Source organism: Macrosteles quadrilineatus, unplaced genomic scaffold (genome assembly GCF_028750875.1).
Source record: "Macrosteles quadrilineatus isolate MER2022 unplaced genomic scaffold, UCM_ALF_1.0 Scaffold_2__2_contigs__length_208266976, whole genome shotgun sequence".
Taxonomy (NCBI): domain Eukaryota; kingdom Metazoa; phylum Arthropoda; class Insecta; order Hemiptera; family Cicadellidae; genus Macrosteles; species Macrosteles quadrilineatus.
In genome coordinates, this window is record NW_026542595.1 from 177,336,386 (window position 1) to 177,362,806 (window position 26,421).

General features: G+C 36.1%; 2 protein-coding genes across 3 annotated transcripts; both read right to left on the reverse strand.

Moving 5' to 3' along the window:
- Window positions 1-1,006: 1,006 nt before the first annotated feature.
- LOC128988207 (radial spoke head protein 9 homolog) lies at window positions 1,007-19,061 on the reverse strand. Of its 2 annotated transcripts, XM_054409476.1 has the most exons (6): window positions 18,998-19,061; window positions 5,754-6,005; window positions 4,884-5,163; window positions 3,470-3,761; window positions 2,663-2,823; window positions 1,007-1,635 (listed from the first exon to the last, which is right to left on the reverse strand). In XM_054409476.1, the coding sequence occupies exons 2-6, from the start codon at window positions 5,978-5,980 to the stop codon at window positions 1,294-1,296; spliced, it is 1,302 nt and encodes a 433-aa protein (XP_054265451.1). In that variant the 5' UTR covers window positions 5,981-6,005; window positions 18,998-19,061; the 3' UTR covers window positions 1,007-1,293. The 2 variants fall into 2 exon arrangements, with proteins under 2 accessions (XP_054265451.1, XP_054265450.1); XM_054409475.1 differs by lacking the exon at window positions 18,998-19,061 and having other exon boundaries at window positions 5,754-6,040.
- Window positions 19,062-19,158: 97 nt separating this feature from the next.
- Window positions 19,159-23,427, reverse strand: LOC128988208 (uncharacterized). Its single transcript, XM_054409478.1, has 2 exons — window positions 22,744-23,427; window positions 19,159-19,567 (listed from the first exon to the last, which is right to left on the reverse strand). The coding sequence occupies exons 1-2, from the start codon at window positions 23,143-23,145 to the stop codon at window positions 19,172-19,174; spliced, it is 798 nt and encodes a 265-aa protein (XP_054265453.1). The 5' UTR covers window positions 23,146-23,427; the 3' UTR covers window positions 19,159-19,171.
- Window positions 23,428-26,421: the final 2,994 nt, after the last annotated feature.

A 26,421-nucleotide genomic window follows, 5' to 3' on the forward strand; every position in this document is an offset into this window, starting at 1 on the left:
TGCCATTCAACAATTATTTGTTTTGTTATGTTTTCATAACTCTTTAAGTTTGATTTTAATGTGTTGGTAGAAACAAAATATTTAACATTCCATTTTTTTATTTGTTCTGATTAACAGTTTATGTATTTTATAAACACTTATTACAATGCTCAATTATTGTTAAGCAGAATTCCGTTGTCATTTTATAGGTTAAGCCTTGTTTCTTGTTGATTTGTTTTGTCTTTGTTAATCTGTTTACATTTTTTCTCTTTAAATCGACTGTAAATAGTTGGAAATCATTTGTTACACGTGATTCTCCCAAAAGTATGGAACATAACAAAAATCTTTATCAAGGGTTTTCCTAAAAAGTTCCAGTTCTTAAAATTTGTATTTGATACAACAAATATCTAGAATCTTTTAAATTCATCAGTTGGGTCATTACAAATTTCCAAATGTTAAAACTCCTTAAAAAGCTCAGTAACAAATTCTTGTTTATATATTTTAAAACACACACAACTCAACAAATGTACTACTGTACTCCTAAATGCAACTGAATGGTTATTGTTTTGTTCTTAAAGACTGTAGTAGGTAAGCATCTCCTAATAGAAATGATTTTTCTAAAGCCAATATGAGTTAATCCCATATTCAAATAATTCAATCTCCTAAACATATAAATTTTGTTACCGTTCGTATAAATATAACAACATAAGCCAGCTGATGTTACCCAACTAGTTAAACAAACTTTCTACTTAGCGTAAAATCTTTTTTTTATCATTGTTATGGTTTAAAAGTATTATTTATTTCCAGAGCTATGGTTTAATTATGTATTTCTAATCTCTAGCCGAACAATACTATTTACCCATGCACTCACTGGATTCCGTTAACTTTAACTTGGCATTCTCTCCTGACTAATTGTACACTTTCAAAACTGGAGATTATGTTGATTTTAAGTTAATCTAAATACTAACTTATTACTAAAACTACTGCGGGTTTGAAAAAGGCTTCAGGGAGGTCACAAGTTAGAAAAGATTATTTAATGGTAACACAATTTAGAAGATATCTGCATAGTTTTATACGAACAATGTAAATAGATAACAAATTCCATGTCTACATCAGTAAATAAAATACAGTTACAGTAATTGTTTGGTTATTACCTTGTGTGTCTGTTTCAGTGGCAAGAATTCAATTTCAAACCAAATCCAATGCTTATTAAACTTTGGAAGTAAAATTTTCAAATTTAATAATACAAGTATTATGTCAAATATCTAAAAGAAAAGCAAGATAAAACATCAACCTATGTAGGCTTCAATGTTCTTAGGAATCAGTTTTCACACTCAACTTTGTCCCTAGTTTGGTTTCGAGTTTTGTGCTCAGTTTTGTTCCAAGTTTTTCACTCTGTTTTGTATCAAGTTTTGTTCCAAGTTTTTCACTCTGTTTTGTTTCAAGTTTTGTTCCAAGTTTTTCACTTGGTTTTGTATCGAGTTTTGTGCTCAGTTTTGTATTGAGTTTTGTGTCAAGTTTAGTACTTAATCTCGTTGATGGTCTACTTCCTCTGGAAAGTCTACTTTGTCCTGTAACTGCACTTATCTTTGGATCTTCATTCTCCTCTTCTGAAGAATCATCCAGCAGATTTACTGGATGACTTGGAATCTTTACCTAAAAAAATATTGCTATTGTTTTTTTTTACAGACAAAATTAAATTTACTCTTTTAAAATATCAAAATGTAGTACTGTATGTCGTTTAGTTGTGCGTAGTCACTGGCCACATGGAATGTAATGCGGGATACTTTGAAACTTGTATTCAGATCCAATGACTGGGTCATAGCTGAGTTAACTTGTTGCTGTTGGTTGTGACCCGGTTTGGAGGCTTCTTTAAGCAGTAGGGCGACTTATAGGGTAAAAAAAGTTAGTCAAATGGACTGTTTCTGTATCAGAAACCACCCTTCGTATGAAGCCAAATTAATTTTTTTTTTTATTTCTCACTAAACACTTAGTGCAGTCATAGTACACAAGAAGTTATTTTTTTCAATTCAGATTAGGAAAAAAGTTAATTTAGTGATTTCAGGAAAAAATGGTTACCTAACATTAAACATGAGCTATACTATAGTTGCTCAGCGAGTGCAATCAAAATTCTTGTTTCATCAACAGTACTTATAGCGAAGGTAATATGAAGGAAATTGATATTCAAATTTATGTGAGCCATCAATGGTTCACCCTTGAGTCTGCCTGTGTGTGTGTTTGTGAGAGTAGGGCCAACAACACTGAGTAATCAAAGTATAGGTGTTGTTTGTTTAAAGAGGTTTCTGGCCTATTTTAACCTTGTATTTGCCCATCTACATAGGCTATGGACCTGTGCGTGGAATGTATCGAGCAATGCAAGGGGTGAGCCGGTACATTACAAGGGTGAACTGTACTGATTGAAGGTAGTGGCAGTGACCAGAATCCGAATCCACATCGCTGCCTTGAGCCCGAACTATGCTACCGACTGAGCCAACGACTCACCACTGCAAGTAGTTGTCTTGTAGTTTACTACTACAGTAGATGTTATTCTAATTCTTTGTCTTGAATATGAGACGTGAATTTGACACAAGTTGTAAACAGGTTACACCTGACTTTGAACATGTAATATCATAAAACAATAATTATAGTAACAAAAGAAAATTATAATATAAGAGGTAAAAACCTGAGTCATGAAAGGTATGTCGAGATTGCGAAGGCCTTGGCCTACGTAGATGAAGCCATGGTCTGGACTATTCAGGTAGTGGAAGAACATCAACCCCGGCCAGTGCAGGCTACGCAGGATGATAGATCTATCACCCTCTACCAACTGGGCGGACCAGCAGTCTAAACACAACAATTACCTTAAAAAAACCACTGATTTATTTTTTTTTCCTAAAGGAAAACATTAACACTAGTGATTTTACAGTTGAAAGATAAATTTTCTTTATTATCTCTCTCTCTATTTACCAAGCTACTATCATGACTACAACAATCAAACTATCACTGGCTTTATATCCGAGTAAGTAGCATTTAGATAATTTGAAATAGGACCCAGCTGTCCTTCACTGGGCTTTTAATAAATGGTCCTACCTTAATGTAGATAAAACACTCAAAGAATGACAAAGTGGTCAGTGAAATTTCTCTTCACACTACTTAACAAACCAAACAGCATATAAAATGTACTGCTTAACATTACATCACAGTAGAACATTGAATACAAAAGCTAAATACTACTTTGAAAGCTTCATCAATTCAGTTTATCTGTAAAAACTAACTTGTAAAAACAGGACCCATCTTTTATTTTTTGCTACAGTATACTGGTAGTCTTTAAAAAATCCTGCCTAAAGAAAACAGGAAGATAACCAAGTCAACAAAGTTATCATTCTTAAAATTCCAAAATACACAAGGCATCTCACTCCCCTCCAGTTCTTGGGTAAAAATAAAAATAAATTTTAATTCCACTATGGATTATCAATATGGTATATCACACCTGCTGGCAAATCTTTGTCAATAGTATCGAGGAAATCGAGTGCATAGTTGTAATCACATCTTATCATCAGATTTGTATTGTAATCGTGCCGAGGAGCTCGATAGTGTTGAAAACTGCACATGGAGTCAGCGTCTTCAAGTTTTATCCCCTCAAAAGCCCTACTGTGGACACAGGTTCCGTCTGTTTGCTTAAACAGTCCTCCCCTCGGAACAATAGCAGCCTCGTCTGAGATCAATTGGACTGTTGCTGCTAATCGATCCTCCTCTTTCAGTTCGCTGCTGGTTGTTGTGGTCTAAACAGGCAAAACACAAAAGAAAAGTATTATCATATGACATCATTATTACTATTTATGAGATGGGTGAAACTAAAGGCACTTTTTAACTGACTAGTGACTGTTGACTGTATGGTTCCAGTTCGCACCGGAAAACGCTGCATGCAGCGAACCAGGCGCGTGAACGATTTGTGTTGGTGTGCGTCCTCTCATATCCAATCGTTGTTTTACAGTCCCTCACAGGAACTTCCTAGAACTAAATTCGCGTCACTTCCACTTCCCGGTATGCACTGCCCTTTAATACAGTAGACTCCCTCTTATCGGGACACCTTTTAACCAGACTATATCGGCAGGAAGTGTTCGGTACTAAAACAACTGTTCTCGTGAGAAAGATTTGAAACCAGTGATCATGTGTCTAAATACAATGCTCTCCAATACTGTATACAGTATGCATTTAAACTGTCCATTTTAATGAGTTGGTTAGTTGGTTTAACCGGAAAAGCCGTTATCCGGACTGGCCTCGGTCCCGAAGAGTCCGGATAAGAGGGAGTCTACTGTATATGTTTTAAAATAGTGACACAGCATAGTTTTTGTTTCTGAGCCAGAGTCTTTTAAGAGAAAGCTGTGTAAATCCAATCAATTTTGTTAGAACAAGCTGATGATTGAACCCCCGTGACTCTTGCACATAAGTTTACGACATTAGACTTTAAGTACCGTACTAGGGTATACCAACACATTCTATCAATTATTTTTGGGTTAGTATGAGAAACATCCCCTACAAAATTCTGTATGGTACCTTGTGCATTAATTAGGTCTACCTTTGTTTTGATGTTTTCTAAAATGGTTTGATTTTTCAACATATTATCATAAAAATATTTGTTTCAAGTTCAAGTGTATATTCAGTGGTAGTTGACTTGGCTGCTAAACAAATCATAATTTTAACTAATAAGCACCATTAACCTAAAGTTTAAGTGCTTTGAGGAAGAAGGGAAGATTCTTTGGGGAAGATTATTTATAAAACCTTACCTAGTTTATGAATTACCTACCCTAGCAAAGACAGGAGGACAATAAATCTAGTTAAAAAATATGTAAATACCTTGGACCTACAAAAACAAGCTTGACTTTTAAATATATTTCAAATACCTCTTTACTCTTCCTCAAACTTTGTTCGCCAGACAATGTAGATAATTTTCTTTCATTCTCTGTCACAAAGCTTTGGTTTGTTTCGATCTCCGTTTCACCATCACCACCTCCCGTTTCCGCAGAAACTGATGCATCTTGATCTGGGATATCCTCCGAGGAATCATCAACAACCTCCACAACAAGTCCAGGATCTCCCTGGAATGGTCTTTTGCAGAGCTCTGTGAGAACTAAATGTTCTCTTTGAGGAACTGGAAGAAGCTTCCAGTTCAGGCAATCATCACTGTGCAAATATAATTTGTATGATGAAAGATTTTCTTGCACATTCTAACCAAGAAAAGTTAAATTAATTTGAAGTAAAGTAAATATCTATAATAATTATTGGTTTTTCTTTTCCTAGTTGGTTTGGCTCTTCTACCCTTACCTTTGGTCTTAAATTAAAGGTATCAAGCATTGGCATTCATTTATCTGACGTAAATATTTTAAATTATGCACAAAAGCAACTCCCTCCCTGTACAATTGTTTTGGGAGTTAATTTTGTTTTTCTTTTCTGAGTTTGTTTGGCTCTTCTACCTGACCAATTTTTATAATTTTTGTCTTAAAATAAAGCTATGTACCGGTAAGCACAGATTCACCTTTAAACATCATCATTAATTACTGCATTACTGAAAAAAACTAGATTAATTAGTCTCAGATTTAAAATTTGAAAGTAAAGTGTTTAATGCCGGTTTTACACTGTAAAAATTAACATTGGGTGGATAAATTACGAGGGTTGTCTATGAATTAACTTTGATTGAGCTACCGAGATGAACATCTCAGTTTTATTTAGCATTTATATAAGTAATTTTTTTGTTATAGGTAATCAAAACTTACCTGTAAAAATACTTTCTCCCTACTAAAGCATCTTTTTCATAGCCAAAAGAAATGTAATAATCTGCTTCTAAACCTTGAAGGACTCCCCAAAACAATATTTTCTTGAAATGATTGTCACTTTGCAGCAGTAACAATGAATTAGTCAAAACAACATAATTTTCCAAGCTAAGCGTAAAAGAGGAGTATTTCACCCAGTGTTTCAAACAGTATAGTCTTTGCACATCCATGATTTCTTTTGCGCAGAATCGGGCTCTAAAAATAAGAAATCATGTTATTATTTGCTTCTAATGTTGATAAACATTCTTTTCAAAATAGCAAATTTCTTTTAACATCAACTTGTAATCAGCTGTTTTATTTTTCTTAATAATTTTATACGCAATACATATTAAGCAAAATTTAAAGGCTCATAGCTTTATAACCAGTAAATGGGCAAGAAAGGGTAAATTAGAATAAGTTGGTGGTGTTTGTAAAATTAAGTTTTAGTGAATTTCCATATTAACATTAGGAGAATAATTAAGCTATTACCCAAAGTCTCATTGTAAGACCTAGATCAGGGGGGCCTATTTATGAAATGGTTGACTGTTCAGTCAATCACTTTCCAATCGTTTCGTATTTTTCAAACGATTATCAGTTGACTTATCCAACCAAAACTACTCACCACAAACACCACCGATTGTCCGATTGAGCTGTTGAGTGGACGGTGACTGCACTTTCTTCTTCCTCTCTCGGAAAAATTTGCTATTTTTTAAGTCAACGCCATATTGTTATGGTGTTGTATGGCAAGCGTCGAGTGGGGCGAGCGCCGCGGCTTAATAAGTAGTGCGAGCACCGAGGCCATAAATCTGGTCTGTTCAATGAAGCAGAAGTGATGAGGAGTGTTGTATATCGTTGGGGTTAACATAAGCCTCTGTGGTTGGCAGGGCTTATCCCAACTCCGCACGGTGGTCACTATTCGGGTCCCTCGCAGGCCAAGTACAAGTTCGGAGAGCCAGCCGTTAGGTTTGGTTGGATTAGGTTTGGTTAAGTTAGGTTTGGTTAGGTTAGGCTAGGTTAATGGCTAACTTTTATGCTAATATTATTAGGTAAAAAGAACGCTCCTAAAACACTAAGTTTGAAAACAGGTTTCAAAGGCTCGCATATATGGACGCAGATGCATGGATAATTTGCAAGTATAAGGGTACACTTACTTAGTTTATCCGGTTCGCTGTTAAAACTGTCACAACATATAGTCAGGTAGTCCTAGCGGCGCTCGGCCCACACCACGCTCACCCCATGTAACCATTGTTATTGCTTTGTTTACTATAAGAGATTAGAGGTTAGATATTTTGTTGTCAATAATTGTTATAGTGCCCAATATTTTTTTCTATTGTTTTCTGTAAAATAACCCTAACAGCACAGGGATATCTATAGAATATCTTATAAACATTTCACTTGGATACTTAATACATCTATCAATATCCAAATCCAGATATTTATATTTGTTAGATATTGTGAAGAAGTTAAAATGTTACTAATTTTAACTTTCAACAGATATTAGATTTACAATTAATAATTAGGAACTTCTAAAGTTGAATTGTACGGAAATCTGCTGACAGATCACTAAAAAATATATAATAAATACATAAAAACACAAAATAATTAAGGAACGCGGCAGCGTTCTGCCCCGCCAAGTCACCCAGCAGTACACAGCTGCTGCAGTGTATATATACATGACGTGACAAAGTGGCTTTTTTACTCGTCTATAGCTCTGAAGAAACAAAAGCTATTAAAATAATTATTCATCTACTGGATAGGGGCAGTCATTCTCAACAAAATAAAAAAAAGAATTTAAAAACAGTTGTGTTTGAGCCAAGAAAAACTAGTTTTAAAATTCACAAATTTTCCGTGTTCTCCTTCTCCTCCTCCTTCTCCTTCTCCTTGAACGTAACGGACCTACAGCCCAAACCACTGGCTCAATTTTAATGTTTTTTATGTTGTTTGAAAGCCCTTAACGTGTAGATGTGCCTTTTGAGGGTCTCAAGTCGGTGCGTTGACCCATAAACCCTTGGCAAGCCCTCAAAGTACGATTTTGGCCCATTTAAATAACATGGGATTAAAATCAAAACAAAAGAAGGACCAGCTGCGATTAAATCTATATAATTAATACGCTACATGAAACTTTGTCGGTTGAACTCCTCCGCCATTTCTTAACCGATTTTATCAATTGACGTCTCATTGGAAAGAGCGTGTCGCGTAGATTTGCAAACTGGCCTTATATTTTTGAAAAGTCCCTTGGGCACTGCCCCAGTGGCTTTGAAAGTTCCCATGTCATCCTTATGAAGAACATAATTGTTTACATTTTGATCAGCTGTATAATTTAATTGCTGTTGTGTATTTTCCAATTCAATGAAACGCATTGAGTACATTTATTTACTATTTGAGTTTGTGTAAACATAACCCCCAAGACGGATGGTGTTAGTATGGTTGTATCTTAAATTTGTGTATTTATCGTTGTTTTGTGTCACTATGACGGATTGTGTTACCATGATTGTAACTTAAATTTGTGCATTTATAGTTTTTTTGTGTAGCTATAATTTTTTTATTTGTTGTTGTTTTTTTTATGCCTCCGACGCGACGACAACGAAACATAGACAGGACTGAGGCGTAATCGTGATAATGACCGCAGCTACAGAATAGTGGCGCGTAATAGGCTTAACTCTTCACAGTCAGCACCTGACCCTGGACAATCTTTGGACAGCTATTAGGTTACAAATGCGCCCTAACACTACCCCAAAACGACTTTTCGTTCTCAATAGGCCCTCTATCAATGACCTGCGTTGCCTGTACAGCGAGGCATTTTGAGGAGAAAACCGGCCGGAATGATTTAGGTTTATCAATAACGAAGAAAAACATGGTCTGAGTGTACACACCGGTAATCTTAGAGTTGACTCTTTTAAACTCATTGTAAATATGACTGTTATTCGTTTTGAAATAACTCCTGTAATACTTTACAATTGCTCGAATTCGAGCAACATGTAAACTAGTCTCAATTAATTTAAATGTTAGAGATAGGAACAGCTGAAAAATTATTTTAAAACTTTTATAAAGTATTTTTTTCAGGTATACCGAATGATATGAACTAACTTGCTATATAAAATTACTTAGAGCAGTGATATTCCGCGATACTTTCCATTGAAAAATGCAGTGTACCGATGGTACACTGGTACAGCAGCTTGTCATTTTTAACAGTTTAATACTACTTATCGAAACATATGAAACCTAGGAACTTGAAACCATAGATAAAACATACTCTTGAAACTTAGTACTAGTACTAAGGTTTGTTTTATGTTTTGATACACTAAAACAAATAAAACATTCAGGAAAATCACTCTACGTATGTTAAACAAGCAATTAAAAAGTGATATGTAAATTTAGGATAAATGAGTTTTTCAATATTTGTTTTGCCTTATATGCTATTTCTAAGAAACCTAATCTGTTTGGTTACATTTTTACTTCCCTAATAAGGGCTCAATTTACACTAGTCTTTAGATATACAGGTTTAATTATCAGAACACTTATGTAACACCAACACATTTTATGTTGTTCAAGATGACCATTGATTAAATTTGAAACTGAGTTTAAGCCCAGGGGGTTTGTTAAATAGTAATTTTGGTACGTGTGTCAAAAAGTTTTTAATCGGTTTAAAGCAGATAAGACCAAAAATGTAGAATTTAGTTCTACACAAACAATATTATTGAAATTAAATGAGATGTAGTTGTGCTGTGGTCCATATATCAGAGAAAAGAGGATTTTTATTTTAACTGTTAATTTTCTACAAAAATAAATAAAATCTAACAAAAAACCACTAAGTGGTAACACTTTCCCCGCCAATTCAGCAATCCAAAAAAGATAATAAATCATTACTTTTTCTGCCAAGAAAAACAATGTAATGTATGTAAGTTTGGCAACTTGGCGGCAGACTTTTGCTCGATCACTTTAAAAAATACCATAAAACTAGTTTCATTGAGCAAGTATCTCTTGTTGGAATCTATTCTATATATAATTCAGTTTTAAAAATCTTTGTACAACTAAATCTAGAGTTCTACTGTACCGATTTTATTAATTAATGGGTCGTTGGAAAGCTTAGGTCGTGTAGATTTGCAAATAATTATGAAAGTTTTTTTTTATTATGATTTATGGTGAAAAATTTCAAAAAAACATGTTTTCCATAAGAAATACATTGAAAACGGTGTTTTTCACACTTTTTATTTGGGTGCGACTTTTAGCTGCCTTTTTTAGTGTTTCCAAGAAGTGTATGGTATCAATTTGTAGGAAATTTTATTCTCTTTCAGAATATCACCTTCCACTTTGGTCGATTTCCTCACCATTTAAAAGTTATTTGCAAAAAAGCTAAGCAACCTCCGAATTTATAATAATGAGAAAATATTGAGTTTGGGATATTTTTGTTAAACTTTGTACAACTAAATCTAGACTTCTACCGGACCGATTTTGTTAATTAATGAGTCATTGGAAAGCCTTACTCATGTAGATTTGCAAATAATTATGAAAGTTTGATTTTATTTAATTTTTGTGGCGGAAAAATAAAAATAACAAAAATACATTCAAAACTGTTTTTTTCAGGTTTTTATTTTAAAGTTTATATTTGTAGTCAGCTTTTAGCTGCCTTTATTAAATAATTTCAAGAAATACACAGAGGGTATTTGTAGGAAATTTTATCTTCTTTCAGAATATCACGTGCATTTTCTACGATTTACTCACGATTTACTTTAAAAGTTATTGTCAAATTAGATAAGTGACCTCCAAATTTTTACTTGTTAAAAATACTGAATTAGGGATATTTTTGTTAAACGTTGTACAACTAAATCTAGACTTCTACTGGACCGATTTTGTTAACTAATGTATCGTTGGAAAGCCTAATTTGTGTAGATTTGCAAATAATTATGAAAGTTTGATTTTATTAATTATTTTTGGTGAAAAAAGAATAAAAAGCAAAAATACATTAAAACAATTTTTTTTATAGTTTATATTTTAAAATTTCTATTTGTAGTTAACTTTAGGTTGCCTTTTTTGAATATTTTCAAAAAACGTCTAAGAGTACTTTGTAGCAAATTTTATTCTCTTTCAGAATATCACCTTCCACTTTGGTCGATTTCCTCACCGTTTAAGAGTTATTTGCAAAAAAAGCTTAGCAACCTCCTAATTTATTGTGGTGAGAAAATATTGAATTGGAGAGATTTTTGTTAACTTTCTACAACTAAATCTACAGTTCTACTGGACCGATTTTATTAATTAATAGGTCAATAAAATCTGTGTAGATTTCCAAATAATTAGTAAAGTTTGAGTTTTATTTATTTATGGTTGTAATACGTTTGCCAGTATGAATAATCTAAAAAAATTTATGGTAGTAATAATGGGTTAGCCAGTATGCATCATCTGATCATATGGAACACAACCTATAGTTTAACAGCTGATTTTTTTATTGTTATTTCCTTGATTTTTCTTTGTTTACATTTAGTTGTTTACTATTTGAATCCTATACTCTAATACGAGCAATGTTTGCTTGTATGTATGTATGTATGCTTGCTTGCTTGCTTGCAAACAAGATCTCGAAAACGGCTCCAACGATTTTCTTCAAATGTTGTAAATAGTTTATTTCTGGCCTAAAAACGAGTTTTCTGCAGTTAGTACTGCCAACAAAAATCTAATTACGTAGAAAAATGAAACTGAAAATCACATTTTTTACTTTCTCCCCCTATACCATAGTATATGGAGAAAGTATTGTTTTCGTCAAAATTTTCGAGTTTGAGTTTTGAGTGGATATATTCGTTTTGGGTCCCCCTGGACCCAAAAAAGTGGTTTTCGAAGTGATGTCTGTGTGTGTGTGTGTGTGTGTGTCTGTGTGTGTGTCTGTGTGTCTGTGTGTCTGGATGTGTACAGAGCTAGAGACTACACCTGTGGTCCGATTTCGATGAAATTTGGTATGTAGGTTCTAATCCATGGTATCTCCAGGCGTTTTTTTCATTTTTTTGAAACTTTGATTTTTAATGGGGATTTTCCCATAAAAACCCATAAAAAGCCGGAAAAATCAGATTTTCTCAAAAATGGCCCGAAAGATTTTGATAAAAATTTAGTATGTTGTAGCCCTTTAAATTCTGAACAAAATGGTACAAATCCCATTTCTGTAAAAATTACGGTTCAAAAGTTATGGTAAATTATGTTATTTTCCCATAAAAACCCCATAAAATAACGAAAAATAGGATTTTAGACAATAATCCGGTTTTGATTTAACATTGTATGTTATGGTCCTTACAATTGTGATAGTTTTTTTTCATTTTTTAGAAATTTTTATTTTTAATGGGGATTTTCCCATAAAAACCCATAAAATAACGGAAAAATAGGATTTTCCAAAAAATGGCCTGAACAATTTTGATAAAAATTTAGTATGTTATAGTCCTTTATATTCTGAAGAAAATTGTACAAATCCCATTTCTGTAAAAATTACGGTTCAAAAGTTATTGTAAATTATGTTATTTTCCCATAAAAACCCCATAAAATAACGGAAAATCAGATTTTTCCAAAATTGGCTCGAACGATTTTGATAAAAATTTAGTATGTCATAGTCCTTTAAATTCTGAAGAAAATTGTACAAATCCCATTTCCGTATATTTACTCTCACCGCTTACATATGATAAAGGTTGTTGACAAGCTTATGGGAGAAAGTATGTGTCAGAATGCTGATACCGTTTATTTAACATTAGTCTTATGGGTTGCCAGGTAACCATGTTGGCTGAATTAAATAACAAGGAAAAAGTAAACAAAAGACTTGAAGTTGTAGCATGTGTTCATAATAAGCCAACTACTCACAGTATACTAGCAAATTACAAACACAGTACAAAAGGAAAAACATCACTTGTTAATAGCAAAGATTATACTGAAGATTACTCGATACATTGTAGTCAAGGGTAGCAGTGCGAAGTCTGGAATCTGTTTATGACGAATAGATTAAGGTATCTGCAATCTTAAAATGCTATGGGAAGGGAAGGAAACAGGTCCGCGTCGTAGGAAGTGGTGAAGGAAGTAGTAAAGGCAATCATAAAATAATATCGGAATGGAGGTAAACAAGTCCGTGACGTAGGAAGTGATGAAGGAAGTAGTAAAGGCAATCATAAAATAATATAGGAATGGAGGTAAACAGGTCCGTGACGTAGGAAGTGATGAAGGAAGTAGTAAAGGCAAGCAGTCCGGAGTGTGGGAACTGTTTAGGTTGATTGGATTAAGGTATCTGCAATACTAAAATGCTATGGGAAGGAAGGAAAACAGGTCCGCGACGACGCGACGTAGAAAGTGGTGAAGGAAGTAGTCAAAGCGAGCTGTCCGGAGTGTGGGAACTGTTTATGACAATTAGATAAGGGTATGGGCAATCCTAAAATGCTATGGGAAGGGAGGAAAACAGGTCCACTACGTTGGAAGTGGTGAAGGAAGTAGTCAAGGTGAGCTGTCCGGAGTGTGGGATCTGTTAATAAGGATTAGATTAAGGTATCTACAATCCTAAGTGCTATGGGAATGCAGGGAAACAGGTCCATAACGTAGGAAATGGTGTAGGACGTAGTAAAGGCGAACCGTGTGGAGTTTGGGAATGGATTTATGTATCTCCAATACTAAGACTGCTTTCAGAGTGAACTAATGATTTTTCCCGAGCAAAGCTCGGTCCCCAGGTACTCCTATACTCTAATACGAGCAATGTTTGCTTGTATGTATGCTTGCTTGCTTGCTTGCTTGCTTGCAGAAAGATCTCAAAAACGGCTCCGACGATTTTCTTCAAATCTTGTAAATAGTTTATTTTTGGCCTAAAAACAAGTTTCATGCAGTTAGAACTGCCAACAAAAATATAATTACGTAGAAAAACGAAACTGAAAGTCACATTTTTTAACATTAGTCTTATGGGTTGCTAAGTAACCATGTTGGTTGAATTAACCCTTAGAGTGCCAGGCGAGAAATAAAAGTAACGCTCAAAAAATGCCGATGATTTTTCCCGAAGGTCGCGCTAAAAATGCCGAGCGCGATCTGGCGATTTTTAGGTTAAAATTTCGTAAAAATCGAATTTTCGATATTTCAACCAACGAAAATCGATGTATCGCATCTATAGTAACTTTCGACTCAATGTTAATATATGGGTTAAAAGAATCCGAGTATCCATTCGGTTGTTATGACAACTGTTCGATCATTACGAAACGTCCGGTCAGCCGGACGTTGGCACTTTTGGCTTGCTCTAAAAACGTCCGGCCGGCCGGACGTCGGCACTTTTGGCTCGTTTTAAAAACGTCCGGTTCCCCGGACGTTGGCACTCAAAGGGTTAAATAACAAGGAAAAGGTAAACAAAAGACTTGAAGTTGTAGCACGTGTTCATAATAAACCAACTACCCACAGTATACTAGCAAATTCAAATTACAAATACAGTACAAAAGGAAAAACATCACTTGTTAATATTGAGCAAAGATTATACCAAAGATTGATTATACTTAAGATTACTCGAGACATTGTAGTCAAGAGTAGCAGTGCGAAGTCTAGGATCTGTTTATGACGAATACATTAAGGTATCTGCAATCCTAAAATGCTATGGGAAGGGAAGGAAACAGGTCCGTGACGTAGGAAGTAGTGAAGGAAGTAGTAAAGGCAATCATAAAATGCTATGGGAATAGTGGGAAACAGGTCTGTGACGTAGGAAGTGATGAAGGAAGTAGTAAATGCGAGCAGTCCGGAGTGTGGGGACTGTTTATGACGATAAGATTAGGGTATCTGCAATCCTAAAATGCTATGGGAAGGGAGGGAAACAGGTCCGTGACGTAGGAAGTGGTGAAGGAAGTAGTCAAGGCAAGCTGTCCGGAGTGTGGGAACTGTTTATGACGATTAGATAAGGGTATGGGCTATCCTAAAATGCTATGGGAAGGGAGGGAAACAGGTCCGCGACGTAGGAAGTGGTGACGGAAGTAGTCAAGGCGAGTTGTCCGGAGTGTGGGAACTGTTTATGACGATTAGATTAAGGTACAGTGGAACCTCTTTAATCCGAACCCCCGTAATCCGAACGTCCACTAATCCGAACCCCTCATTGCTGTACTCTATACAAAGGACAGCAGTTCTTAACTGTATACTGTATTTAATTTACAGTACTGTTTATTCACAATGTTTACTACTGTATTAAAATAAACACTGTATTTTACTTTATAAAACATATTTTCACTTTTCCCAAAATAATGTTGATCAATTTTAGCCATGTTTTAGCTATTGTTATGTAAAAACAACAATATGTTCTGTAATCCGAACTATTCAATATTCCGAACTACCCCTGGTCCCAATTAGTTCGGATTAAAGAGGTTCTACTGTATCTGCAATCTTTAAATGCAATGGGAAGGGAGGGAAACAGGTCCGCGACGTAGGATGTGGTGAAGGAAGTAGTAAAGGCGATTAGTATGGAGTGTGGGAACTGTTTATGACGATTAGATTAACGTATCTGCAATTCTGAAATGCTATGGGAAGGGAGAAAAACAGGTCCGCTACGTTGGAAGTGGTGAAGGAAGTAGTCAAGGCGAGCTGTCCGGAGTTTGGGAACTGTTAATAACGATTAGATTAAGGTATCTACAATCTTAAAGTGCTATGGGAATGGAGGGAAACAGGTTCATGACGTAGGAAATGGTGTAGGACGTTGTAAAGGCGAGCCGTGTGGAGTTTGGGAACAGATTTATGTATCTCCGATACTAAGACTGCTTTCAGAGTGAACTAATGATTTTCTCCGAGCAAAGCTCGGTCCCCAGGTACTTGGTGGTTAAAGTGAGGTCCGTAAAGTGTGTGTTTCTAAAGTAATGTTTTTAATCTGTACTATTTAAGTATTGGTGAGTTAAGTGATATATGGGTTTCATAACCAAAAATTATTATTTCAAACTGTCAATTATAAATTATTCAAATTTAATTTATAATTCACAGTTTAAAATAGTATTTAATATTCGTTATTTTGAACTGTTCGTTATAGACTCAATATTTTACATTAGTTGAAAAATGAATAACTTTACTCTTCACTACATGGTTGGTGATAGAAAATGTTTCTTTAGAAGTGTCTCATTTTTATGCCATAAATCTCAATCCAGATACAGTGATATACGATCCACAGTAGTTGATGAAGTCGTCAACTGGGACTACTATTGTTCTTTTATTTTAGGGGATAAGACATATAGACAAGAAGTAAAAAACGTGACGGAATACAGAAATTTGATGACCAAAGATGGGGAATACGCCGGTAATGTCGAAATCGAAGCTGCAGCAAGAGTTTTTGACTGCCAATTCAAAATATATGCTGAGAAATTGGATTATTTTGTAACGGTTGGTGAAGGCACAACGATCTTAGAACATCAGTTTATTTTCTAAACAATTTAATTCTTTAAAAAATGTTCAGGTACTTACAAGGACATATATTATGTACTACTGTACTTTCTAGGGACCGTTGTATTTAACTACAACGGGCTCTGTTGCTAGTTGATTTATAATCTTGTTCCTTATTGCCTTCTTGGTACTAAGTTAGAAGCAGCTGTCATGTGTTAATTATATGCCATGTGTTTGCTATCCTATACTCTAATACGAGCAATGTTTGCTTGTATGCTTGCTTGCTTGCTTGCTTGCTTGCAGAAAGATCTCGAAAACGGCTCCGACGATTTTCTTCAAATCTTGTAAATAGTTTATTTTTGGCCTAAAAACGAGTTTCATGCAGTTAGAACTGCCAACAAAAATCTAATTACGTAGAAAAATGAAACTGAAAATCACATTTTTTTAACATTAGTCTTATGGGTTGCTAGGTAACCATGTTGGATGAATTAAATAACAAGGATAAAGTAAACAAAAGACTTGAAGTTGTAGCATGTGTTCATAGTAAGCCAACTACCCACAGTATACTAGCAAATTACAAATACAGTACAAAAGGAAAACATCACTTAATAATTAGCATAATATTTAGCAAAGATTATAGGTACTGAAGATTACTCGATACATTGTAGGGAGTATGTTTTATAGTCTATGGTTTTATCTATGATTGTAGTCAAGGGCAGCAGTGCGAAGTCTGGGATCTGTTTATGACGATTAGATTAGATTAAGGTATCTGCAATCCTAAAATGCTATGGGAAAGGAAGGAAACAGGTCCGCGACATAGGAAGTGGTGAAGGAAGTAATAAAGGCAATCATAAAATGCTATGGGAATAGAGGAAAAAAGGTCCGTGACGTAGGGAGTGATGAAGGAAGTAGTGAAGGCGAGCAGTCCGGAGTGTGGGGAATGTTTATGACGATAAGATTAGGGTATCTGCAATCCTAAAATGCTATGGGAAGGAAGGAAAACAGGTCCGCGACGTAGGAAGTGGTGAAGGAAGTAGTCAAGGCGAGTAGTCCGGATTGTGGGAACTGTTTATGACGATTAGATTAAGGTGTCCGCAATCTTAAAATGCTATGGAAAGGAAGGAAAACAGGTCCGCGACATAGGAAGTGGTGAAGGAAGTAGTCAAGGCGAGCTGTCCGGAGTGTGGGAACTGTTTATGACGATTAGATAAGGGTATGGGCAATCCTAAAATGCTACGGGAAGGGAGGGAAACAGGTCCGCGACGTAGGAAGTGGTGAAGGAAGTAGTCAAGGCGAGCTGTCCGGAATGTGGGAACTGTTTATGACGATTAGATAAGGATATGGGCAATCCTAAAATGCTATGGGAAGGGAGGGAAACAGATCCGCGACGTAGGAAGTGGTGAAGGAAGTAACAAAGGCAATCATAAAATGCTATGGGAATAGAGGGAAACAGGTCTGTGACGTAGGAAGTCATGAAGGAAGTAGTGAAGGCGATCAGTCCGGAGTGTGGGGAATGTTTATGACGATAAGATTAGGGTATCTGCAATCCTAAAATGCTATGGGAAGGAAGGAAAACAGGTCCGCGACGTAGGAAGTGGTGAAGGAAGTAGTCAAGGCAAGTAGTCCGTAGTGTGGGAACTTTTTATGACGATTAGATTAAGGTGTCCGCAATCTTGAAATGCTATGGAAAGGAAGGAAAACAGGTCCGCGACATAGGAAGTGGTGAAGGAAGTAGTCAAGGCGAGCTGTCCTGGGTGTGGGAACTGTTTGTGACGATTAGATAAGGGTATGGGCAATCCTAAAATGTTATGGGAAGGGAGGGAAACAGGTCCGCGACGTAGGAAGTGGTGAAGGAAGTAGTCAAGGCGAGCTGTCCGGAGTGTGAGAACTGTTTATGGCAATTAGATTAAGGTATTTGCAATCCTAAAATGCAATGGGAAGGGAGGGAAACAGGTCCGCGACGTAGGAAGTGGTGAAGGAAGTAGTCAAGGCGAGTAGTCCGGAGTGTGGGAATTGTTTATGATGATTAGATTAAAGTATTTGCAATCCTAAAATGCTATGGAAAGGGAGGGAAACAGGTCCGCGACGTAGGAAGTGGTGAAGGAAGTAGTCAAGGCGAGTAGTCCGGAGTGTGGGAACTGTTTATGACGATTAGATTAAGGTATTTGCAATCTTTAAATGCAATGGGAATGGAGGGAAACAGGTCCATGATGTAGGAAATGGTGGTGAAGGCGAGCCGTGTGGAGTTTGGGAATGGATTTATGCATCTCCAATACTAAGGTGCTTTCAGAGTGAACTAATGATTTTCCCCGAGCAAAGCTCGGTCCCCAGGTACTGTTTATTAATTTGTTGTAAATAAACTTCTCTTCCACTATGGACTTTAGAAACCATACTGTGTAGTCTTTTTACTCCTAATTATTACCTATAAAGGAAAATCAATTATAAACAAGTTCTCTCCCATTAGTACATTGCTAGGTGAGAGCTTATTCTACGAAATTTGACCTTATTTGTGCCAAATTTCATAAAATCATAATAGTGATGGTTTTATATTTACTGATTACCTCGAAATTATTATACTTAGTTGAGCTAATTAATTAGAGAAGTTGATTTGTGAAATTATCCACGAACGTTAACTTTAATGAAAAAAAAAAACAATCAAAAGTCTGCCGCCAAGTTGCCAAACTTCTTGGCGGAAAAAGTAATGATTTATTATCATTTTTGGATTGCTGACTTGGCGGGGAAAGTGTTACCACTTAGTGGTTTTTTGTTAGATAAATATTTAGTCTGAAAAGCACATTTATCAGTTGAGTATTTTGATTAAATAGTTCATAAAAACAAATTTTGAAAAAAAGAACTAGAAAAAATTGGTTTACCCAGATGGGTCTCGAACCAGATACTTTCAACTTAAGACTTGGAATGCACAACACTAATTTCTCAACCATCCCTCTGCAAAATAATACCTGAAACATACAAGGTGATTTATTAAAGCATTTCATTAAGGTAAGAAAATACAAACTTTTATTTCTTTGAGTAACTTTTATTTCTTTCTATGAAGTAGTATGACCGCTGTATTGTGGTACTGGATCCACAGTGCCGGTAATCCTACAAAATCTGTTTAACGATTCCATGTCTGCCTCAAACAGAACATCTGAAATTAATTTTTGAGCAAATTTCAGTTGATGAGGTTTGAGGTTGCGCAGTCTGTCGGCTACATGTTTGCCGAAAATGTCATGTGGGTCACTTTCTTTCACTGAATTAAGTTTATCTCCAACCCTTTTCATTGTTTCTAGCATCGCAGTCTCAACCACATGTAGTTTCCTTTTATTAGGTCGACTCAACGATGTGCTTGGTATTGATGGAGTCACACACTGTGTGGTACCTGTTAGATGGGTTTCAGACCTCTCACTAACATTCAGACTCGCCTGATCTTCAAGTTCATCGTTCTGCGAAAACAAACAAAAACACTGTAACCAATATGTACACAAATCATCATAGGAATGAACCCAATAAGGTTATTATTTCTTATCTTTATGAACACGTCAGTATATATATGCCGATGATACGGCGGTGGCGGCACAAGGTAGGAGTTTTGAAGAGGTGGAACAGAAGCTGACTATGACTCTTAATGAACTTTCCCAGTACTATGAAGCAAATCACCTCAAGCCGAAAACTGCTAAGACCCAAAAGTTTGTGCCTTTCACCTAAACAATAGGGAAGCAGGCCGTGAGTTGAATGTGAGGTGGCAGGGAGACCGTCTTCAGCATTGTTCTACACCCAAATATCTTGGTGTCATACTGGACCGCACACTGACATTTAAGGCGCATTGTATTGCGACAAGAGGTAAAGTCTCAGCGAGGAATAATATCATCAGGAAGCTAACCAGCAGATGCTGGGGTGCTATCCCTAATGTCCTCAGAACCTCAGCTTTAGCGCTCAGTGTGTTGGCTGCGGAGTACGGAACCAGTATGGAATGCATCGTCACATGCAATAAAGGTTGACATTGCAGTCAATGACATGGCTCGGATTGTAACTGGGTGTTTGAAACCAACCCCAGTATACAAACTCTATCCTAACATAGGGATTGCACCTCCATCAATCCGACGTGATGTCGCTGCCGACGCAGAAAGGACTAAGTAAGAGACAGACCCTCGTCACCCATTACACGGCCACCAACCTGCAGAGGGACGGCTTCGGTCCAGAACAAGTTTTTTATCACGGACACGAGTCCTGGTTGGATCACTCTCAAGCAATCTGGTGGCAAGGTGGGAGGCCACGTTGACTAACCCTCCCAAACCAGCCAGGGAGGAACTGGCTCCTGGTGGAGGCCTGCATTACACGGTGTGGAAGACCCTAAATGGAATCAGGGTCGAGGTACCAAAATGCAAGACAAACATGCAGAAATGTGGTCTCTTACCAGACGAAGAAAACATCTTGTGTGCGTGTGGTTCTGTTCAGGATCCTGGCCATCTGCTGATCTGTCCACGCCTAGACCAGTCTTGCACATTAAATGATATTTTACAAGCGAATGACAAAGCCATATCGGTAGCTAATTTTTGGAAAAGCGAAGTCTGATTTCCGGACACAGAAAGTAAGTAAGTATCTTTATGAAATTTTAAATTAGGAGACCATGTAATCCTTGTAACATCGAAATGGTGTACTTTTACAAAGATTCGCTTACCCTATAATTTGTTTGACATCATTATAATAGGTATTTGTTTATTCCAGTTACCAACTACTACAGCTGAATGGATAGAAATACTGTAGCTTCCGACTTCGAAGACATGTGGCAGTTTCCTCATCGCTTTGGTTCGTTTGATGGAAAGCATTTAAGGATTGTTCCTCCAGCCAGTATGTGGTTACTATTACTTCAACTACAAGAAAACTCATAGCATCGTCCTCGTGACTATAGCTAACGCAAATTACGAGTTCATCTATTGTGATGGAGGAGTGATTAATAATTCAATTTTTACCAAAAAACTTGTTGAAAAAAAAAAACTGAACATTCCAGAACCTGAACCAATAACCAATTTGACTTGTACACTAAACTATGTTTTGTAGGTGATGAGGCATTTGCAATGCGTCCAGATTTATTAAAACTGTACACACTAGGGGGTCACTTACAGATGAAAGAAGAATATATACAATTATCGCTTATCCTGAGCACACTGAATTATTGAGAACACATTTGGAATTTTGGCATCTCGGTTTCGAGTACCACATAGGCTACTGCAAACTGCAATTAATATGGATGTTGAAAACATTGAATGCGTCATTTCTAGGCTGTGCTTTATATAATCTTTTGCGCAAAAGGTCACTTAACTACCTACTCGCCTCCTGAGGCTTTTGATCGTGAAAATATTGAGGACAGCACCATAATGAAAGGTGAAAGATGTAATCCAGATAAGATGCACCACACAACGACATTCAGGAGGAACAATTTTGAAATCAGCCAAAATAGTTCAAAACAATTTCAGTGATTATTTCAACAATGAGGGATCAGTGCCTTGGCAGGATAAATTAGCATAGAACTTGTAATGGTTTTGCAACAGTCAACCCTTTTAGTGCAGTAAAAAGAAATGTATGTATTGCCATATTAATTTTGTAGTACCGATGCTTGCCACGAGTTACGATAACGCTACCGAAGCTTTTATTTTAAAAAACCGATAGGCCTAATTCTTATACCTTATTAGTGCACCCTCGAAAGATTAAAATTTTTTTATAAATCTGGGAAACAACTCCCTGATTCTGAAAATAATAGTTTTATTCCGCGCAAAACGTCCAAATGCCACAGTTATTTTTCCATTTTCCGATGATTTTCCAGTTGTAAGTTATCTCCGTTAATATTCATCGGAACTTGAAACTTCTTGCAAATTCTTGTTCCGGCTTGCTCTACCGGTTAAGTTTTTTCAGTACCCACATGGCCTATTTCCGCAAAAATGTAGTTTTTTTTGTTTTTCAGATTTTTTTGGTATTTCCAACATTTTGCTCCGAGATAAATAACATTTTCAGTATCAGGGCGTTACATTTAATTCCTACATTTTGAAAAAAGAAAATTTCATTTTCCGAGGGTACGCTGATAAGGTAAGAATTAGGCTACCAAAAATTCAAATACAATTGATTTATCAACTTATAATTTTGTTAATCTTAATAATTTCCATTTTATAAATTATAAAAAAGTATTGTAAATAATTTTGTTTTTAAATTAATAAATAGGCCTAAGTTATAAACCAATACAATTCAAATACAATTTATTTATAAACTTGTAATTTTTTTCAATATTAATAATTTAATTTTTTTTAAATTAATTTTTTAAGATATAAATCCCCCAAAAAAGAAACACATTTCTTTTACTTTGAACTGCAAAACATCCTTTAAAAAAATGCTTGGCCTAAAACTCTAACTTAAAGGGTTGAACGTGGTAGCAGCATTTTGTTTTTGCATTACAGTAGGCCAATTAATTATCCATATTCTTATGATAGTTATAAAATATTTTGGATTTTAATGTTATAACTTATATTTGGGTAGACTTCCGTATCTGTTGTCAAAAACAACAGAATGAAAAATATCGATCTATCGATTATTTCGTTCGATGGTAGGCTATCGTTTGGATTTAACTCACCTGCACCTCAATCATAGTTTCTTCATCAGATTCATCGATTGTGCTTGTGCTTGTGGACTTCCTTGATGGTTCAATATAATTCAAAAAATGAAGAAGTTCAAAATACCATAATTTAGGTTTGTATACTTCATCAGCACCTGCTCCAGATTTGAGGGATCTGTTAATTTTCCCCACTTCCTTTTTGTACACTGTTCTAAACGAGTTAATTTTTTTTACAACAATTGCCCTGTCTGCAGCAGGGTCGACTTCTCTATATTTTTTGATCAATTCTACATAGGCCAGGTCTTTCTTGTTCCTGTCAGAATAGTCTTTATGTTTGATTTGCCATAAACAAGGGAAACTCTTGTATAGTTCAATGAATTCTATGAAAAAGTCACGAGAGGCTTGGCGTATGTCTGACATAGTGACAAATAAATGTTTTAACTGACACACAACACAAAACGAAAACAGTTAAGCTAAAACTCCTCTACACAGTCAAAATATACAGCGGTTAAACAACAGTACTACACAGTACAGTACATAGCAATGGACTTATTCGCCGTTACACGCAACGTTTTGTCGCTACGATCTACAAAATTGGTATGGAGACTGGAGACTGGAGATTTCCAATTTCCACCAACCTTCCAACTCCAACCTCACTCCAACTCCAACAAAACGTAACGACGACCGGTTTACACGTTACGTCTTTTTTTAGTAGTATGTTTTCTGTGGTCTTGCATGCAACGTTTTGTCGTTGCAGACAAATCGTTACGTTTTATTGTAGCGTGTAAGCCGGGCTATGAACCTCTTACCTTAGGTACCTCTGAGCTTTCTATTGTTGATACTGTTACTGTACTGCAGTTTTTAAGCGGTTAAAGAAGAGCCGACAGCTGCAATGGTCGCAATACTTTAATATTTTTGATCTCCTATCTGGGGATTATAGCTATATCAAAACAAACTCTTCAAAATTCAAGTGATTAAAAAAAATTCTAAGAATAGCGGTGAATGCTCCCTATGGTTTGTTAGAAACAGGCATATACATGAAGAGGGGTGGAGTCTATCTCAGCCTTACAAAAAACCACCTCCAAATTTCTGAAGTCCTTAGACAATGTCCCTGGTGTACAAGCTTTTCATCTTGGCGAAGCAACTGAGAACATGAGGCTACGTCGAAGGCTTCCTCAAGATCTATTGGATGAATGAAACCTAAAGAAGATTAAATATTTGTATCTAAATTCATTATGTTACAGGGTGTCTCAGGTCTGGTCGAACCCACGATGTTCATTCTTATTGTTATTTTCTTTTAGCGAATTTCCCATATAGGGAATAAGCTATTACCGTAGGTCTCATGGTGTAGGACCTAGACCCGGGACCAATTTACTTTTTCGTTTTGAGGTCCCCAGAGACCAAAAACACCATCCGTTCAAATTCATATATATATATTTATATATGTGTCCGTTAGCGCGATAACTCAAGCAAAAATGATCCGATTTTTATGAAATTTGGTACAAATGTGTAAACCTACGTTTATTTGAACGAGTTCGCGAACCAGCATAATCGGACCATGGGAACAGGGGTTTATGGGGGGTTTTATAGGGTAAAAATGGGGTTTTCCCATTTTTTACCCTAAAAACAAAAAATTTTGCAATTTCTTTCTCAACCATTTTGTAGAGCTTAAAAAAAGAAATAATTTAGTATATTGAAGCGCTGTTGTATGCCTAACGGTCACGGAGAAAATAAAAAAAAGTGTAATTTAAAATTCCCATGTTATTCTTATGGAGAAAATGAAAACTGTTGTAGTTTACTTGTTTATCTATCTTCTATCTATATATTAATAGGCAAGCATGTTTCTTTAAAACCTTTTTTCTCAGCTCGTGTGCATCGTAGGGAAAATCTACGCATACTGTTAGAAAGCTATTTTCCTGTAGGTGTGCAGAATCCCTTTATAAATTAAAATAGGCTCAAAAATAAGCACAAAAAATGAATTTAAAATTTTGAAAATTTTTACATGGATATTATGAGTTGCCATGCTGGTGACGAAATAACAACGAAATATAAACAGAAAATCAAAACAAATGAAGGAAACTCCAATCACATGTTCTATTCAAAGTGTGAAATGAAAATAAAGAAGTCTGTACATTAAATATTTTTGGTCGAGTTTCGACCACTGGACGACCTCTAGTATATATAAAAGGCAAAGCCCTCACTGACTGACTCACTCACTCACTCACTCATCACTAATTCTCCCACTTCCCATTTACCTAGGAGGCTGAAATTTGGTACACTGATTCTTTAGGCATTAAATAGGAAAACTAAATGGTTTTTATTCTGATCGGACTCTCGGGCTCCGCCCCAGTGGCTCTGGAGTTTCCCATGTTAACCTAATGAGTACTCATATTTAAATGGAATTAATTAATCATAACAGCTGTTTCAATTAAACAAGTTGGTTCTGTTCTATGATGTTTAATAGCATCAAAGTTACAAGGATTACCAACAGAGTGCAGCACTATTATTTTTTTAAATATTTGACAAAAGCTAATTTTAAACCAAAAGGTATAAAAGGCAAAGCCCTCACTGACTGACTCACTCACTCACTCACTCATCACTAATTCTCCCACTTCCCATTTACCTAGGAGGCTGAAATTTGGTACACTGATTCTTTAGGCATTAAATAGGAAAACTAAATGGTTTTTATTCTGATCGGACTCTCGGGCTCCGCCCCAGTGGCTCTGGAGTTTCCCATGTTAACCTAATGAGTACTCATATTTAAATGGAATTAATTAATCATAACAGCTGTTTCAATTAAACAAGTTGGTTCTGTTCTATGATGTTTAATAGCATCAAAGTTACAAGGATTACCAACAGAGTGCAGCACTATTATTTTTTTAAATATTTGACAAAAGCTAATTTTAAACCAAAAGGTGAGTGAGCAAAGCGAACGAACTTCAACCCGGAGGCGAGTTAGCGTAGCGAACGAGCTAACCTGAGGGCAAGTGAGCGCAGCGAACGAGCTCCAACTTAAAGGTGAGTGAGCGTAGCGAATGAACTTCAACCAGGACGTGTGAGCGCAGCAAACGTGCTCCAACCTAAAGGTGAGTGAGCGTAGCGAACGAACTTCAACCAGGACGAACCATGCGAACGAGCTCACATATGAAGTTAAACGGGGCAAAGCCCGCGGGTACAGCTAGTGGATATATATTGATAAAATTTGGCAAATTTATTTATTTCATCCTATACTATTGACATATGGTCAAAAAACACTTTTTACCTTCCCCTTAGCAGCAAACCTAAGCACTTGTTAAATCTAATGTTATTTAAATTGGGAATAAATATGTCTTATTTATGGAAATATTTTAGTAAAAATGTAATCAGACAAGTTGAAATTCGCTTAGTCTGCAGGTTTGCTGCGGCGGGGGTATTTTATTTTGTTAACACTTCTGTGAATAATTTAAAAAATTTTTTTTTTTAATTTTAAAAAAGAGGTCGGCGGCCTCTTTTAACCTTGCATTTGCCCGTCCACATAGACTAAGCGCCCGTGCGTGGATCGTTAACAGCAAGGCAAGGAGTGAGCCGGTACAGTACAAAGGTGAACTGTACTGATAAAATTTTATCGGTAGTGACCAGGATCCGAACCCACGACATCGCTGCCTTGGGCCCGAAGTCCGCGACGCTACCGACTGAGCCACCGACTCACTAAATGTC

Coding starts and splice junctions, on each gene's coding strand:
- LOC128988207 (XM_054409476.1), bottom strand. CDS start 5,980: ATGGATGTGCAAAGACTATACTGTTTGAAACACTGGGTGAAATACTCC. Junction 5,164..5,753: donor GGGAGAAAGTATTTTTACAG/GTAAGTTTTGAT, acceptor ATATTTGCACAG/TGATGATTGCCTGAACTGGA. Junction 2,824..3,469: donor TGACAAAGATTTGCCAGCAG/GTGTGATATACC, acceptor TGTTGTGTTTAG/ACTGCTGGTCCGCCCAGTTG.
- LOC128988208 (XM_054409478.1), bottom strand. CDS start 23,145: ATGTCAGACATACGCCAAGCCTCTCGTGACTTTTTCATAGAATTCATT. Junction 19,568..22,743: donor AAACTATGATTGAGGTGCAG/GTGAGTTAAATC, acceptor TTGTTTTCGCAG/AACGATGAACTTGAAGATCA.